Here is a 15,750-nt window from a genome sequence, read left to right on the forward strand (position 1 = left end):
CCTACCAGGAGGGCAGCATGACCTCTGAGATTGAATTCCCACTACAACAGCAGCCCAAGTTGAAGTCTTGTGACCACCCAATGACTTTCCAGAACTTTTCTGTAAAATCAGCTGACTGCCCTGGCCCTTCTCCCAGCAAGCAGGTGTAACTATCACTACTACCACCATACCACAAAGCACTCTCTTGGCAGGGGGTTTAAGCATTAAATGATCCTTGGAGAATGATATGAACTCTCAATTCCAGAGGTCTAATTCTGGTAAAATATTCAGAAAATGTAAGACATTAATCCTATACTCTCCAAAAGTAATACAACATAATTTCTTAGGTGGGAAAAAAAGTCTAATTCTCCCTTTGGAAGGCTAATCACTGGTTGCCTTTTAAAGATGAGTTAATTATCTTAGGTTATCAAGCTACAATGATTGAAAAAAAAAACAGAGCCGAGATGTATCAGGGAGTGAGGAAGTAAGTGCATGCAATTATTCGTTGGAGGGAGAAGTAAAGAGGGAAAAACAGAACTAACAAGTGGGAATTCAGAGATATTAGTCACTATGTATTGAGCTCTAAATATCTGTATTACACTGTTAGGCTACCTGGAAAATCAGATTTGGGTAAAATATGCTTTTTACTTCAAGGAACATACGCAGTGGTTGGAGAGACAAGACTTAAAGAAATGATATGCTAAATAATACCTTGAGATGGATCATAAAGTAACACATTATCAATTGCCACAGTAGTAAATTTATGTGTATTGTAAGCTCAGAGGTTACTGGGGTGAAGGAAACTGGTATGTGGTATAAAAGAGCAGGAAATATTGGCCCAGAAATGGGGGAAAGGGAAAACAAAGAAAATAAATACAAAAAGAGAGAGGTCATTCAGGACTGCAAATTTGCCACCATCACTTCTGCCTGGCCTCTTTAACTGGTAATCTAATGGTATTAGGGAATTACTATTTATATGTTAGGCTTAGAATAGTAATGAAGAACGTACTGATTTTTTTGGAGCTACATCATAAGTATTTAACAATAAAGTGTCATGATGTTGGCATTGTGTTAACTATTAAATTGAGGTGGTGGGTATATGGGAATTCACTGTATTACTCTTTACTTTTCTGAATGCTTTTACATTTTCACAAGGAAAAGCTAAAAAAATAGCATCATTAAAATTCAAAATACACACAGAGAAAAGACTGAAAGGGATTATAACAAATGTGCTGACAGCAGCTATGTTAGGATGATGGGGATGATGGGTGATTCTCACCCCCCTCTCCTCTAATGGAAATGTTCTGCAATGCGCTCATGTCAATTTTATAATGGAAAAATAATGTGAAAGCTATGGTGTAAACTTAAAAAAAAAAAAAAAAGACCAGCCATTGGTAAAACGTGCTAGAAAAAGCTTTGTGAGGAGTGTCGTCTTCATCACAGAGATACTACAACATATACGTGAGGTGGTGAACAGCAAGGATGCATCAGGAGAACACCTCTGTCCCTATCATCTATGTCTGTTTTTTTGTCTTTGGGTTAGTTGCTGTTACCTCTAAACAATTTCAAGTCTGGAGACAATCATTTGACAAAGGAAGGCCTTACACTGGGTGTGGCTCCAGAAGTGACAAAATAAAATGAGGGTTAAAGTATAAGCTTTAAATTCAATTCTCTGAGTGTAAAATGGCACCTCCATACCTGGGGGAGCAAATAGATCTGTTTAGCAATTCACAGCTGAGTGGAAGGGAGTCAAGTCTCTTGCTCTTTTCTTATTCTCTCATCCATGCACACACAAGCTTAAAAAATTACTTCAACCCACGGCTGTGAAACACTCTTTTCAGAGTAATTCCTAGTTCACATAAAATTAGACACTAAGACTAAGACAATTCTTTTGAAATTTGTTTAAGTCATTGTTTATATGCGAACAAGAATACTACTGGCATATACGTGACATTTTTCCAGAATTTCTTAACGTCCCATACATATGTAAAATTTTGCAAGATAAAACTAAAACTCACCGTAAAGTGTTCAAAATTGGAAAAACACTATTTCCAGCACCACAGCCAACCTAAAAAATCAAAAGAATAAACAAGCATCATGAAAACAAGGTTAAATTTTCCTCACCAATGTTAGATTTTTTTATGTAAAAAAAAACTAGAAAAAATGTACTGGATCTGTAGGCATTGGAGGGTTTTCTTTTTCTTTTTTTTAAAAGATTTTACTTATTTATTTGACAGAGTGAGAGAGAGAGCACAGAGAGGGGGAGGGGCAGAGGGAGAGGGAGAAACAAGCTCCTTGCTGAGCAGGGACATGGGGTTCAATCCAGGACCCTGGGATCATGACCTGAGCCGAAACAGATGCTTAACCGACTGAGCCACCCACATGCCCCTTAGGTGTCGGAGGGTTTTCTAAACTCAAAAGCAATGGAATAAGTCACAAGAATAATACTGACAAATTTAACTATGGAAACATTTAAAATTTTTACACACCCAAATTCAAACCAAATTAAAAGGTGACCAACACAATGTAAAAAAATTGGTAATAAATACGGTAAAAGGGTAGAGTAGTTAAAAAAAAATAACAGATAAATAAGCAAAGGAAATAGAGTACAAAGAAGTGCAAATAGCTTCTAAGCATTTGAAGAACTATGTGACCTAGTTAACAATCAAAGAAATGCAAATTAAAACGAGGTATAATTTTCATCTGTCAAAGAGGAAATCACTTAAAAAAGAATATATTTTTAAAAGATTTTATTTATTTATTTGAGAGAGAGAGGGTGAGAGCAAGAGCGGGGGGAGGGCCAGAGGGAGAGGGAGAAGCAGTCTCCCCACTGAACAGGGAGCCCAACGGGGGACTCGATCCCAGGACCCTGGGATCATGACCTAAGCTGAAAGCAGACACTTAACCAACTGAGCCACCCAGGTGCCCCTAAAATAGGAATATTCTAACCAATGAGGGTATGATGAAACAGACATGTATTGCCATGAATTGGTATTAATAAAATTTCTTAGAAAGTGATTTGGCAATATATTTTAAGGGCATTAAATTTTTAAAATAAATTATGAGCTAGTAAATCTAATAAAAGAAAACACAGAAAGGTCTATACCCAAAGATATTTTCTGTAGAAAACCTGAAAACAATTTAAAAGCCTAGTATTGTAAAGATACATGAGCAGAATTAAAGTACTTTCTGTAGAAAAATATTTTGCAACCATGAAAATATTTATAGAGAATTTTTAAGATAGAAAAAACTGCTTATGTTGCTTATGTTATAATGTTAAATAGAAACAAAGCAAAACCCCAAAATACAGGTACAGTGTAGCTCAACTGTATAAAACAGTATAAACAAAAGGGGAAAAGTCAGTAAAATGTTAAGTGTGGTTAACTCCCTTGTGTGTGGTAGATAATTTTCTTTTATCTACTCCTTAGCAAACTCTCTAATCAATATGTATTACCTTTATAACCAGGAGGAAGAGATTTACTTTTAAAAATAGAAAGTCAAGGTCTACACTGGATTACAGCTAATTATATATCTCATTTATTTCTATTTCACTTAAAACAGGTTAATAACAGAAAGAGATAGAAATTAAGGCCAAAACTTTATTGGTATTTAAAACGGCCTTCAAGGGATGCCTGGGTGGCTCAGTGGGTTAAGCATCTGCCTTCCACTCAGGTCATGATTGAACCCCGCATCGGGCTCCCTGCTCAGCAGGAAGCCTGCTTCTCCCTCTCCCACTCCCTCTGCTGTGTTCCCTCTCTCGCTGTGTCTCTGTCAAATAAATAAATAAAATCTTTAAAACTGCCTTCAAGTTAGATATGAACACAAATTAAAAAAAATTAAAACCCAAACTTAGAACCTGATGATAGACATGAGTCCCTCAAATATTTTTTATGCACAGAAGTATACAGAACACTTATTTAGTTAGATTTGACCATTTTCATAAAGTCATATGGAATGTACATTTCAAAGTTATTTGCCCCCTCCCATCTTTGCCCTGGCCGGACAGGACCTCTAGAATTCTGAAAGTGGCGTTGCTCCCGGGAAACAATTCTGTTTTCAGAGGTCCTTTTCTGTTTTCTTCAGAGTCTAGGCTGGAAAACTGCGATCCCGCTTGGCTTTGCCTGTCTGATGAGCCACACCTTTTCTGATTATGATTTTTTTCTTCAGGCACAGGAGGGCAGCGTGTTCTTGAGAAACCATCGGCAGCACTAGTTTTTGCAGGATCCCATGATAATTCTTGCAACTTCTGTTCAGTTTTTTGATCAACTGGAATAATTTCAGGAAATTCCCTCAATAGCCAATTACGATCCTTGAAAAACTTATTCTTATGAATCTTATAAAATGTGTCCCAATATTTACTAGCTTCATTCTCATACTTAACTAAAAAAAAAGAGGAAAAAAAAAGATTTATTTTACTATGAATTATGTTTACTATTAGTTACTCTTTTAGTAACAAAATATATTTGATAAATGCTGTTAAATATATTACAGACATCATTTATAACAATTACATTTACTATTGAATAATTTTATTAAATTAGTTATTTATCTGATTTTTTTTTTTTTTTTGCCTCTCACAGGTTAAAACTACAGAGTACTGATTCTCTCAAAATGTGTTAATGTGTGGGGTATTAGATCTTATTCCCATAAATCTGCTTCTGCCTTATAGTTTGGGCAATAAATTTTTGTGAGGAATATAATCAATGCAAACTACTTTCTATAGTCTAAATTTTGGAATTCTTAATAATCACATTTTCACCAATAACCTGTAGGGCTCTTTATTATCTTAAAGAAAGGACATCTCATTTTTTTATTTCGCTATAAATGCGGTTTCAACATGATGAATATCTTGGGCAAATTGGTAATCAGACAGGAAACTGCAGAATTATAAATGACATAATCTTAGAGCCCGAACAGCCCATTGAAATAATCTACTCCAACTCCCTTGTTTTGCATTTGAACAAAGAACAGCACAGAGATATGAACCCACTTGTTCCAGGTCCTGGAGCCCTGTCACAACAGGCCAGGACTCCCAGAATCTAGGGGCAGTCCCATTCTTCACCCACCTCCAGAGGAATCTCTCCCTATTGACATCTCCTAGTATGAAGCCTTAAAGGGATATGCCTTTTTAAAAGAAATTTGCATTTTATGATGTTGTCCCTTAGATTTCCCTCCGTCCCAGGGTCAGGGTTAGGTCAACAGTCTCAGAACTTCAGACAATTCTTAGCTTTCTGCCTCTTTTTATTTGTGCCTTAAATTAATAAAATAATTAATTCACTCGCTCCTTCACTCAACAAACATTTCTTGGACACTACTACGCACCAGGCCTAATCCCTGGGTGAAGAATTACTCCCACCCAATATAGACACATGACATTTTTTAAGTGCTTTCAAAAAAGAAAAAAGACCTATTGATATAATTTCAAGATTTAATGTTGGGTGAAAAAGCAAAGTGTAGAACAGTATGTCTATGACATAGTCATTTGCTAGGAAAAAGAAGATAAAGAACACGTGTGCATACACAGAAACATAATGCATGTACATACCTATTTACTTGTATATATACAGAATACTTCTGTAAGGAAATCACATAATTCGTAATACTGGCTGCCTCTAGGGAAGGGAAACTGGGTGGCTGGGGGCCAGGGTTTGTAAAAGAATTATTTGAATTTTGATCTGTATGAAATGACTATCCCCCAAATAAACTAAATTACAAATAAAAACAATGGACTAATTTCTTTCATAATTTTAAAGAAGCCCCAACCCTCAGAACAAGCAGTTGCTTGTAGTCAGGTTCATCTTTGTTACAGAACCTTATTGTATAGTTTTCCTTTTCTTTCCATTTTTATCTTTATGGCCTTGTACCTGAATCTCCACCCATCTGGCCACAAGACTTCCTTCCCATCAAGGCTGAATCGTATCTGGCAGGGGCACTGCTATAGAGACAGAAACTCCCACCTATATTTAAGGTCTGAGAAATGAAAGTAGATCTCTGTAACAAAAGAATTATGTGAAGCTGAAGTCCAAAACATGCTCACATCTGCACTAATGGAAGAAAGCCCATTTATGGTTAATCTAAAAATGTTATATATTATCTTTATTTTATTTTATTTTTTTTTAAAGATTTTATTTATTTATTTATTTGACAGAGAGAGACAGAGCGAGAGAGGGAACACAAGCAGGGGGAGTGGGAGAGGGAGAAGCAGGCCCCCCGCTGAGCAGGGAGCCCAATGCGGGACTCGATCCCAAGACCCTGGGATCATGACCTGAGCCGAAGGCAGACGCTTAACGATTGAGCCACCCAGGCGCCCCTATATCATCTTTAGAATAGTTATATCTCTACTTTTAAGAACTGGAGTGTACCTGCTATACTGTGTGAGAAAATAAAACAACATTCTGAAATCAGATTCAGGAGGAATTAGGAAACTATCAAATTTCCCCAGGGTCTTCTCACACCTTTTTCCTTTTACCTTAAAAACTCTCTTTGTAACTCACTCTACGCTGGTAAAAAAATTTTTCTTTTTAATAAAAAGCAACCACCTAAGAAGAACTACATTTAGTCAAATCTCTAGTATCTGAGTTTTCAATACCAAGCTACTGTGAAGTGAGTTTGAACCTATCAGTAACTAGAATGTAGTATTACACCTCGATTAATTTGTGGAAATATTCCCCTAGGAATTAACTGGGAGGAAGGGTGTAAATAGCAGGACCGCAACTTGAAATAAAAGATGTTCACAGCAGCGCTATTTAAAATAGGAAGAAGTGGGGGGGCGCCTGGGTGGCTCAGTCGTTAAGCGTCTGCCTTCGGCTCAGGTCATGGTCCCAGGGTCCTGGGATCGAGCCCTGCATTGGGCTCCCTGCTCGGCGGGAAGCCTGCTTCTCCCTCTCCCACTCCCTCTGCTTGTGTTCCCTCTTTCGCTGTGTCTCTCTGTCAAATAAATAAAATCTTAAAAATAAAAAATAAATAAATAAAATAAAATAGGAAGAAGTGGGAAATAAATACTCAACAACATAGGAATGACCAAGCAAGCCATGCAGGTCAAAACAGAGTAATCTTCCATAGCAATTAAAATTTTTTAAAATATTTTATTTGTTAGAGAAAGAGTGCATGTGAGAGAGAGCAGGAGCAGGGGCAGAGGGAGAGGGAGAAGCAGACTCCCTGCTGAGCAAAGAGCCCAATGTGGGCCTCGATCCCAGCACCCTGGGATCATGACCTGAGCCGAAGGCAGACGGATGCTTAACCGACTGAGCCACCCAGGCACCCCGTAGCAATGAAAATTTAAAGGATAATGATAGTAACACAAAACATTCACACAGACCTGATATACACTGATTGCAACTCTAAAGTTTATTTTATATTGATTTATAGTAATCAGATGAAAATTTAGAGTGACAGTAGCAATATAATGGTTATTAGGTAGTTTGTTCTTTTGTAAAGTTTTATCACACAAAACCAGAATCTTAGTTGAATGCTTCATGGAGTTTCCTCATTTGATGAGGGGTTGAATTAGGGAATCTCTATGTTCGAAGTCTATGTACTTTCTTATTAAACCCCATGAATTTATGGAGAACATTAAACAGTGTCAGTTCTACAAACTACAAAATCTTGGATCGGATTGCTATCTTAAATATGAGCCCGTACTACTACTGTTTTAATTTCTACAGCTTGTAAAGAAGAGGAATGTGCAGCAAGGTGACTGGAGTCTGGTTCAGATTCCAAATATATCAAGCATCTAAATTCAACCCTAGATTATGCAGTCTTTAAAAAGGATCTGATTACTCTGAGAAGACCATGGTTAAGGGCTGCTAATATGTACTTCCAAGCCTATTCCAAGTATTTCCCACTCTCCAGGAATTAAGAGGAACAAACAAACATAAATCATTATACCAATAACAACCATAACCTATATTGAGTCTTTATTATGTGTCAGATACCATGTCAAATGCTTTACTTGGATTTTTTTCCCATTTAATCCTAATAATACCTCTCAGACATATTATTATTCCAATTTACAGACAAAGAAATTCAAGGTCAGAGGAGACAATTATCCAAGGTCACCTAGCTAGAGCCAAGACCTGGACCACGTCTATTGGACTTTAAAGATCATGTTCTTGGGGTGCCTGGCTGGCTTAATTGGAAAAGCATGTGACTCTCGATCTCTGGGTTTTGCGTTCGAACCCCACACTGGGTGTGGAGATTACTAAAAAAAATAAATAAACTTCAAAAAAATAAAGCTCATGCTCTAAACCATTACACTACATTGCCAACCTAACACAAAATCAATATTAAACCCCTTCAAAATATCTCTGAAAATAACCTGTTTTTCTGATTTTGTAGTTTCCTTTCATTATGAAGCATCAAACTGAAATTAAAACCCCAGTATGACATAATCAGTATGATTAAACTGTAAAAATAATGCTGATTGGAGGGAACCTTCATAAAAACAGATCAGAAATGCAGAATTAACTAAATACCATTTAATTTATATAAAATATAAACTATACAAGATTATATGATGAAATTATGATGAGCAATGGAAACATAAAATGCTCTATGAGAATAGATTGGTTTGTGGGATAGAAACAAAACAGAAACGGCACCCAGCATGGGTTGAAGTGAAGGCTAATGGGCTGGAACTTTTTTGTTCTTTGCTTTTTAAGTTGTGCTTTCAGCAGTTATCTCAATCAATGCTGGCAACTCATAGTTCCCAGTAAGGTGTGACAGCTTCTGAGACACCACAGAAGCTCAATCAAACTCACAATTATGGTTATGAGACAAGGTAAACACTTTCAGCATATGAGTTAATTTCCTGAACTTTGAAGGTATTTGTGATAACGGGAATTGGAAAAGCTATTTTCCTGACCATGAGTGAAAAATTTAGTTTTGGGGCGCCTGGGTGGCTCAGTTGTTAAGCGTCTGCCTTCGGCTCAGGTCATGATCCCAGGGTCCTGGGATCGAGCCCTGCATCGGGCTCCCTGCTCGGCGGGAAGCCTGCTTCTCCCTCTCCCACTTCCCCTGCTTGTGTTCCCTCTCTCGCTGTCTCTCACTGTCAAATAAATAAATAAAATCTTTAAGACAAAGCAAAAAAAAAAAAAAAAAGACAGAAAAATTTAGTTTCGACCTGCTGTTAACTCATCTCAAGTTCAGGCCAATAAAATTAAATAGAGTGTGGAGAAATCTGCCCTTTGTTAATCTTGTCCAAATGATTTTCTATTTATTTATTTACTTATTTGCTTGTTTTAAAGGAAACTCTACCCCCACCATTGGGCTCAAATTCATGACCCTGTGATCAAGAGTCACATGCTCTACCCAACTGAGCCAGCCAGGCACCCCCAACCAACTTTTTTTTTTTTTTACCAACTGATATTCTAAACAGGTATATTAATGATCAATTTTTCTTGGAGAAGCAGTTTTTTCCTTTCATTTTCCTAGGCTGTAGATTAATTGTTCTATGCCAATGGCAGTAAAACGGATGTAGTGATGTGTTTAACCACAGACAGATGAAGCAAATTCTCAATTATTCACTTATTAAATTCAATAATGCTGAGGGGAAGAGGGAATGTGATATACTAACTATACTTAAATATTCAGAATTCACCCTGAATCACATTGAATATCACAACTAAGAAACTGAATTAAACCATTTATGTATCTGCCATATACGATATGATTAATATTAACTATGAAAAATTATCCTGTTACAATGTAACAAAAAGCAATTTAGAGTTATTTTTGCACATCAAATATGCAAACACCTGAGCTCTCAAAGTGGGAAATTTCTACATATCACTGATAAAAGTTCATTGTCTACCTAAGAAAAAACTCTTGGGGCGCCTGGGTGGTTTAGCTGGTTAAGCATCCAACTCTTGGTTCTGGCTTGGGTCATGATCTCAGGGTCGTGAGATCGAGCCCCCTACTGCGCCCCAGCCTCAGGCTCAATGTGTAGTCTGACATTCTTTCCCCTCCCCACCCCCCCTTGTGTTTGCACATGCTCTCAATCTCTCTCTAAAGTAAATAATTAAATAAAACCTTAAAAAAAAGGAAACATGAAAAGTGTGTGTGTGTATATATATGCATATAATTTTAAGATTTTATTTTTAAGTAATCTCTACACCCAACACGGGCTTGAACTTACAACCCCAAGATCATGAGTCGCATGCTCTACTGACTGAGCTAGACAGGTGCCCTGTGAAAAGTATATTTATAACAGTAATGCAGGAAATTTTAAACAACCAAAGCTGACTTAAAAACAAGTACTCTAAATTTATTAGTGCACAAAACTTTCAACTACTCTATTTTTTTTTTTTTACATAGGACACTTTTAAGTGGTAAAGGAATTCACAAGGTAAGGTATAGTGGAATTCTTTTACCATTTTGCTGGACATAGATAACTCACCCTAGATAGGTAATTATTTGCAAGAATATTTTAAAGTAAAAATAGCAGCTGCTTTTGTTATTAAGTTTTAAGAACCCATTACATTTTCTAAATAACCAGCTGAGATATAACACACTGGAGATGTTTTCAGGAAATAATAAAATATAATCATGTTAACTCAAAAACTGCCAAATGTATTTTCCTTATTTCTCTGAATTAACCTGCTTTTAAAAGAAATATGAGCTATCATAAAATTTAAAAGAAATTACCAAAAGGAAATGTGGAATTAAAATGATTAATCTGGGCATCTAAGTGAAAGAAAAATTGCTAACGAGAACTTGGATGTTATACATTTTAATCACAGAAATGAAATGTCAACCATCTCACAGCAAAAGACTGTACTATTGGTGATGCTTAAGCTCTTATTTTGAGAACTGTGAGGGTGTTTCCTGACTTCAGTTCTCACAACATCTGAGACAATAGGTGAGAAATGAGAAATGGGAGTGACAGGAGAGAGTGACACATGCAGAGACCAAAAGAAGTGTGCTAGGCCAGCATGGCAGAACAACCAGTGTTTCCTCCCAGTGGCATTAAAATTCGTGAGATAAGATCAATAGACAGTGTTTGTGCTGTATAATGTCTGAGAATGGAATGTTCTGTGATGAGAGAAAACGTGTTCTTTCAAAGACTTAGGACTCTCCTGGATAAGAAGAGATGGTGGTTAACTAACAGAGGCACAGAATAAGAAACGGGTCAGAGCCTCCTTTGGGTTTTCATGAAGTTTGCGAGTCGAGCTTTTAACCGGATCCATTCACCTTGACCTGCATTCATCAGAGATGCTAAATATCAAACAGGAAGCCTCGCCCAGGGCTTCTGCAGCCCAGCAGGTCTCTGATCCCTGGCGGAGCCTGGCAGGTGGCTGGGAAGGTGTTTACTCTCAACACAGTTCCTCAGCACAAAAGTTCCCTTTCTTTGCCAACCTCACAGCAGCCTCAGTTGCTGCACTCTGCACCCTCGCTTACATGTGGTCACACTGTCACCCGCATGGTGGGGTCCTCTCCTTGGGGCGGTTCCCTGATGTGTGTGAAGTCCACTGCATGGAGTCATGCTCCAGGGCCGGGTTGGGGACCCAGCAGAAACCTCCATCAGTCTGAGCCATTTTAAAATGGAATCTTTAGTTCAGTGTCTCCACAGCAGCCAGAAAACTTGCTTAGAAAGTGACTGGACGTGCTAATAAGCAAACCAAATGCTTCAAAGCAGTATCATCAGTCCTCTCCAGCCTGCTTTCCCTGCTTGTATAGAGAGAGGCCAGTCACCACCTTTCTATTTCAGTCACACTATGGTTTGGTGGGAACTGTCATTTTCCTTTACTGCAGTTTCCAAGGCCCTAAAATAACCTTCTCATTAGCCTCACTCAAGTTCATTGTTAACATAAATAGGCCAAAATAGGCAGCCTCGTACAGAGTACTTTAAGGGAACATTATCAGCACTGCTCATCTATTTATGTCCTAAACAAATTCAAGAGAGCATGAAAAAAATCCCTGGTTTTTCATATCAGGAAATATACTGTAGATAATTTTTAACTTCCTGGAAATGAATTAAGATGACTGATAACTTTTAGTTCTGTTTAGGTTTGACACGCGCTGTCCCATCCAGGTGGCCACTGGCAGAAGTTTGAGTAATGTGGAAAGTATGCCCGTGCAGCTGCTGGCAAAGAAGCAACGTCACACTTCCTCAGCAGCAGCGTGACAGAGTTCCTGCAAAGGAATGCAATGTTGGCTGATCGGTAAGCAGACTGCCACGGGCATGCACCCACCAATCCAACGCCAACACTCCCTGGCCATATCCCACTCTGGAACTGCACGGCTGGAGCTCCTAAAAATAGAATGGTTCCATTGGAGTGGATCAGGTGCTCTTCTCTCCTGTCCAGCCTCCAGGACACATTCATGCTTAGGATAAGTTAAGGATGAAGAGCAAACAAGGCCAGAGGATAAAGTAAGTCATCGATGGTGGCAGAGGACAAGACAGGGCAGAAGTGCCCCCTTCGCTGCCTAAGAGCTATCTCTTTAGCTCACTGTCCACAGCTACCTTTGCTTGCAAACCTTAGCCACAACTGTAGACTGAAGTCACTAGAATAACAATTAACTATCAGTGAGATTAGTATCTTCACTAATGCTTGGCTTGCACAGAGAATTCAAACATCTTTCCCAGGGGAGTTTCAGAACGTAGGATCAATCTGGAAACAAAATTCTATCACCAGGGGTTGGCAAACTTTTCTGTAAAGGGCCAGACAGTAAGTAGTCTTTGTGGGCTATGTGCGGTCTGTTAATCACTACTCAACTGCGTAGATAGAGCTCAAAAGCAGCCACAGACAATACGTAAACAAATGAGATGTCTGTGTTCCAATGAAACTTTATGTATAAAAACAGGCAGTCGGATGGATTTGGCTCCTGCCCATAGTTTTCGGACACTCGCTCTATCTGGTAGGTACACTGATACTGCTACAAGAATGATCGAGAAATCATGATGACCAAAACCAAGCTGTTCTATAAAACTAACCTAGGGTATTAGAAGCCAGAATAACAGTTGCTCTTTGTGGGGTCACAGGGGTTGGGGGAAGTACTGTTGTTGGGACAGAAAATGAGGAAATTTCTGGGTTAATGGTAATATTCTGTTTCTTGATGTGGATGTTGGGAAAATCCATTGAGTTTTGTGACAATTCATTTAGGAGTTGTGAAAATTTCTCTGTGTGTTTGGTACTTCAATAAATTTTTTTTTTAAAGAAAGAAGAACCAAGCTGTTTTAAGGGAGAAATCACTTTAAGAAAAACAAGGAAGAAAAGCTTATCTTGAGAGTGCATGTGTTGGTCAAATTGTATATGGGTTCCTAGCTATGGCAGTGCGAAGGACACAGACCAGATTTTTTTTTTAGTGTGCTTTAAAAAAATGTGGTAAAGAACACATAACATAAAATTTGCCATCTTAACCATTTTTTAATGTTCAGTCCAGTAGTGTTAAGTATATTCACTTTGTTGTGAAACAGATGTCCAGAACTTTTTCATCTTGCAAATCTGAAACTGTATCTATTACACAACAACTCTGTGTTTCCTCCTACCCCAGCCCTGGTAACCACCATTCTACTTTCTGTTTCTATGAATTTGACTACTTTAGGTACCTCATGTAAGTGGAATCATATAGTATTTGCCTTCTTTGTGATAGGCTTATTCCATTTAGCATAATATCCTCAAGGTTCACCCATGTCGTAGAATGTGACAGGATTTTCTTCTTCTTCAAGGCTAATACTCCACTGTGCATATATGCCAAATTTTGTTTATCCATTTATCTGTCAATGGACATCTGGGTTGCTTCTACCTTTTGCCTATTGTGACTAGTGTTGTTATGAACATGGGTGTGTGAATATATCTTCAAGACCCTGTTTTCAATTCTTTTGGCTCTCTATCTAGAGGTGGGATCGCTAGATCATATGGTAGTTCCATTTTTAATTTTCTGAGGCACTTCCATACTATTTTCCATAGAGGTTGCACCATTTTACAATTTTACCAATTCCACAGCGCCTAATGGTTCATTTCTCTACATCTTCACCAACGCTTGTTATTTTCTGTTTTTGTGATAATAGCAATTAGCCAATTAGCCAAAACAGAAGCCAGCTTTGAAGATTGGCAAGGTCTCACCCTCAAACTCGGAATATCAAAAGGCCTTCAAGAAAAGTACCTTGAATCCTATGAAACTTGATGTTTATCCTAAAAGGCCACAACACTTTGATATGACTTTATCATTTTTGCTCAAAGTTTCTGAATTTGTTAAACACTCCTGGCCAGTGCAATGCACAACAGCAGACTAAAAGATGTATAGCAAGAGGGAAATTTAAAAATTGCCTTGTGTGGAAAGGTAATACCATGATTACCAAAAAAGCAACTAAAGAGTCAATCCATAATTTATTTCACTAACTTTGGTCCTACTACACTAGAACAATGGAATTCTCCCAAATGGATTGGCAGAGGTCGAAGTGAAGAACTTTCCAAAGTAATGACACAATTAGGAGGAGAACGTGTGACCTAAATCAGCGGAAGGCCAAACAGAAAAACCAGGCTCCAGGAGCTACAGCATGTAGTTGCCTACCTTGTTCTTCCAGAAGAACTCGCACAGCCGAGTTTTCCTCTACCTTTTTCCTGGCTGCTGCTGCTTCTTCTTCAGACCATTGCATGTGATCCCTATCAAAAAATGAAAAGGCTGTAAAACCTGCTTCATAATCAAAGGCAGCAAAAGGGTGACAAGGGATACATCTTTCTCCCTAGAATAACCAAAGGCAAATGATACAAACTAATTCCATGTTGAGTGTCAGCTGTTTCTTCTGATAGTGCAGGTACAACCCTAGAACTCCTACAGTTCTTCTGTTAAAATGTGGCTGTGTGGCAAGCCCCAACCACCTTTTGGAAATGACTGCTGAAGTCATGTCCCAGGAGCACTATGGTGCGTGATTATTTGGGTGCTAGTACGGTTTGCTGCATTTTACTCTAAGGCTAAATTTATTTGCCTTCTTGTTCATTTATGAATATGGCACTCTTTAATAGCTTTTTAATCTTCTTTTATAATACTTATATTCTAATACTTCACTATCAAAGAGATGTAAGTTTTAAACTATTTTGTACTTACCCTCATTTTTTTTTATGTTCAGTTAGCCAACATATAGTACATCATTAGTTTTTGATGTAGTGTTCAACGATTCATTAGTTGCATATAACACCCAGTGCTCATCACCACATGTACCGTCTTTAATACCCATCACCCGGGGCTCCTGGGTGGCTCAGTCGTTGAGTGTCTGCCTTCGGCTCAGGTCATGATCCTGGGGTCCTGGGATCGAGCCCCACATCGGGCTCTCTGCTCGGCGGGAAGCCTGCTTCTCCCTCTCCCCCTCCCCCTGCTTGTGTTCCGTCTCTCATTGTCTTTCTCTAATAAAATCTTTTTTTTTTTTTTTTTAAGATTTTATTTATTTATTTGAGACAGAGAGCACATGAGAGGGGGAAGGGTCAGAGGGAGAAGCAGGCTCCCTGCCGAGCAGGGAGCCCGATGCGGGACTCGATCCCGGGACTCCAGGATCATGACCTGAGCCGAAGGCAGTCGCTTAACCAACTGAGCCACCCAGGCGCCCATCTCTCTAATAAAATCTTAAAAAAACAAAACAAAAAACCCATCACCCGATTACCTCCTCCCTCCACCCCCCACCCTTATGTAACCCTCGATTTGTTTCCCAGAGTCCAGAGTCTCTCATGGTTTGTCTCCCTCTCTGATTTCTTCCCATTCAATTTTACCTCCCTTCCCCTCCATGCTATTCCTTATGTTCCACATATGAGTGAAAGCATATGATAATTGTCTTTC

General features: G+C 38.5%; 1 protein-coding gene across 4 annotated transcripts in view; it reads right to left on the reverse strand.

Moving 5' to 3' along the window:
• Nucleotides 1-15,750, reverse strand: part of METTL8 (methyltransferase 8, tRNA N3-cytidine) — a 92,964-nt gene that overhangs the window by 16,469 nt on the left and 60,745 nt on the right. For 3 of the 4 annotated variants that reach the window (XM_064586675.1, XM_045868641.3, XM_045868640.3), the window contains exons 3-5: nucleotides 14,494-14,585; nucleotides 3,989-4,359; nucleotides 1,998-2,047 (exon numbers count right to left, since the gene is read on the reverse strand). In XM_064586675.1, coding sequence (XP_064442745.1) covers nucleotides 1,998-2,047; nucleotides 3,989-4,359; nucleotides 14,494-14,585 — 513 coding nt within the window. The remainder of the gene's footprint in view (nucleotides 1-1,997; nucleotides 2,048-3,988; nucleotides 4,360-14,493; nucleotides 14,586-15,750) is intronic. The other variant, XM_064586674.1, reaches the window with a different exon arrangement.

This window comes from Mirounga angustirostris, unplaced genomic scaffold (genome assembly GCF_029215605.1).
Source record: "Mirounga angustirostris isolate CCGP_5_RB_7025 unplaced genomic scaffold, mMirAng1.0.hap1 SCAF_3, whole genome shotgun sequence".
Classification (NCBI taxonomy): domain Eukaryota; kingdom Metazoa; phylum Chordata; class Mammalia; order Carnivora; family Phocidae; genus Mirounga; species Mirounga angustirostris.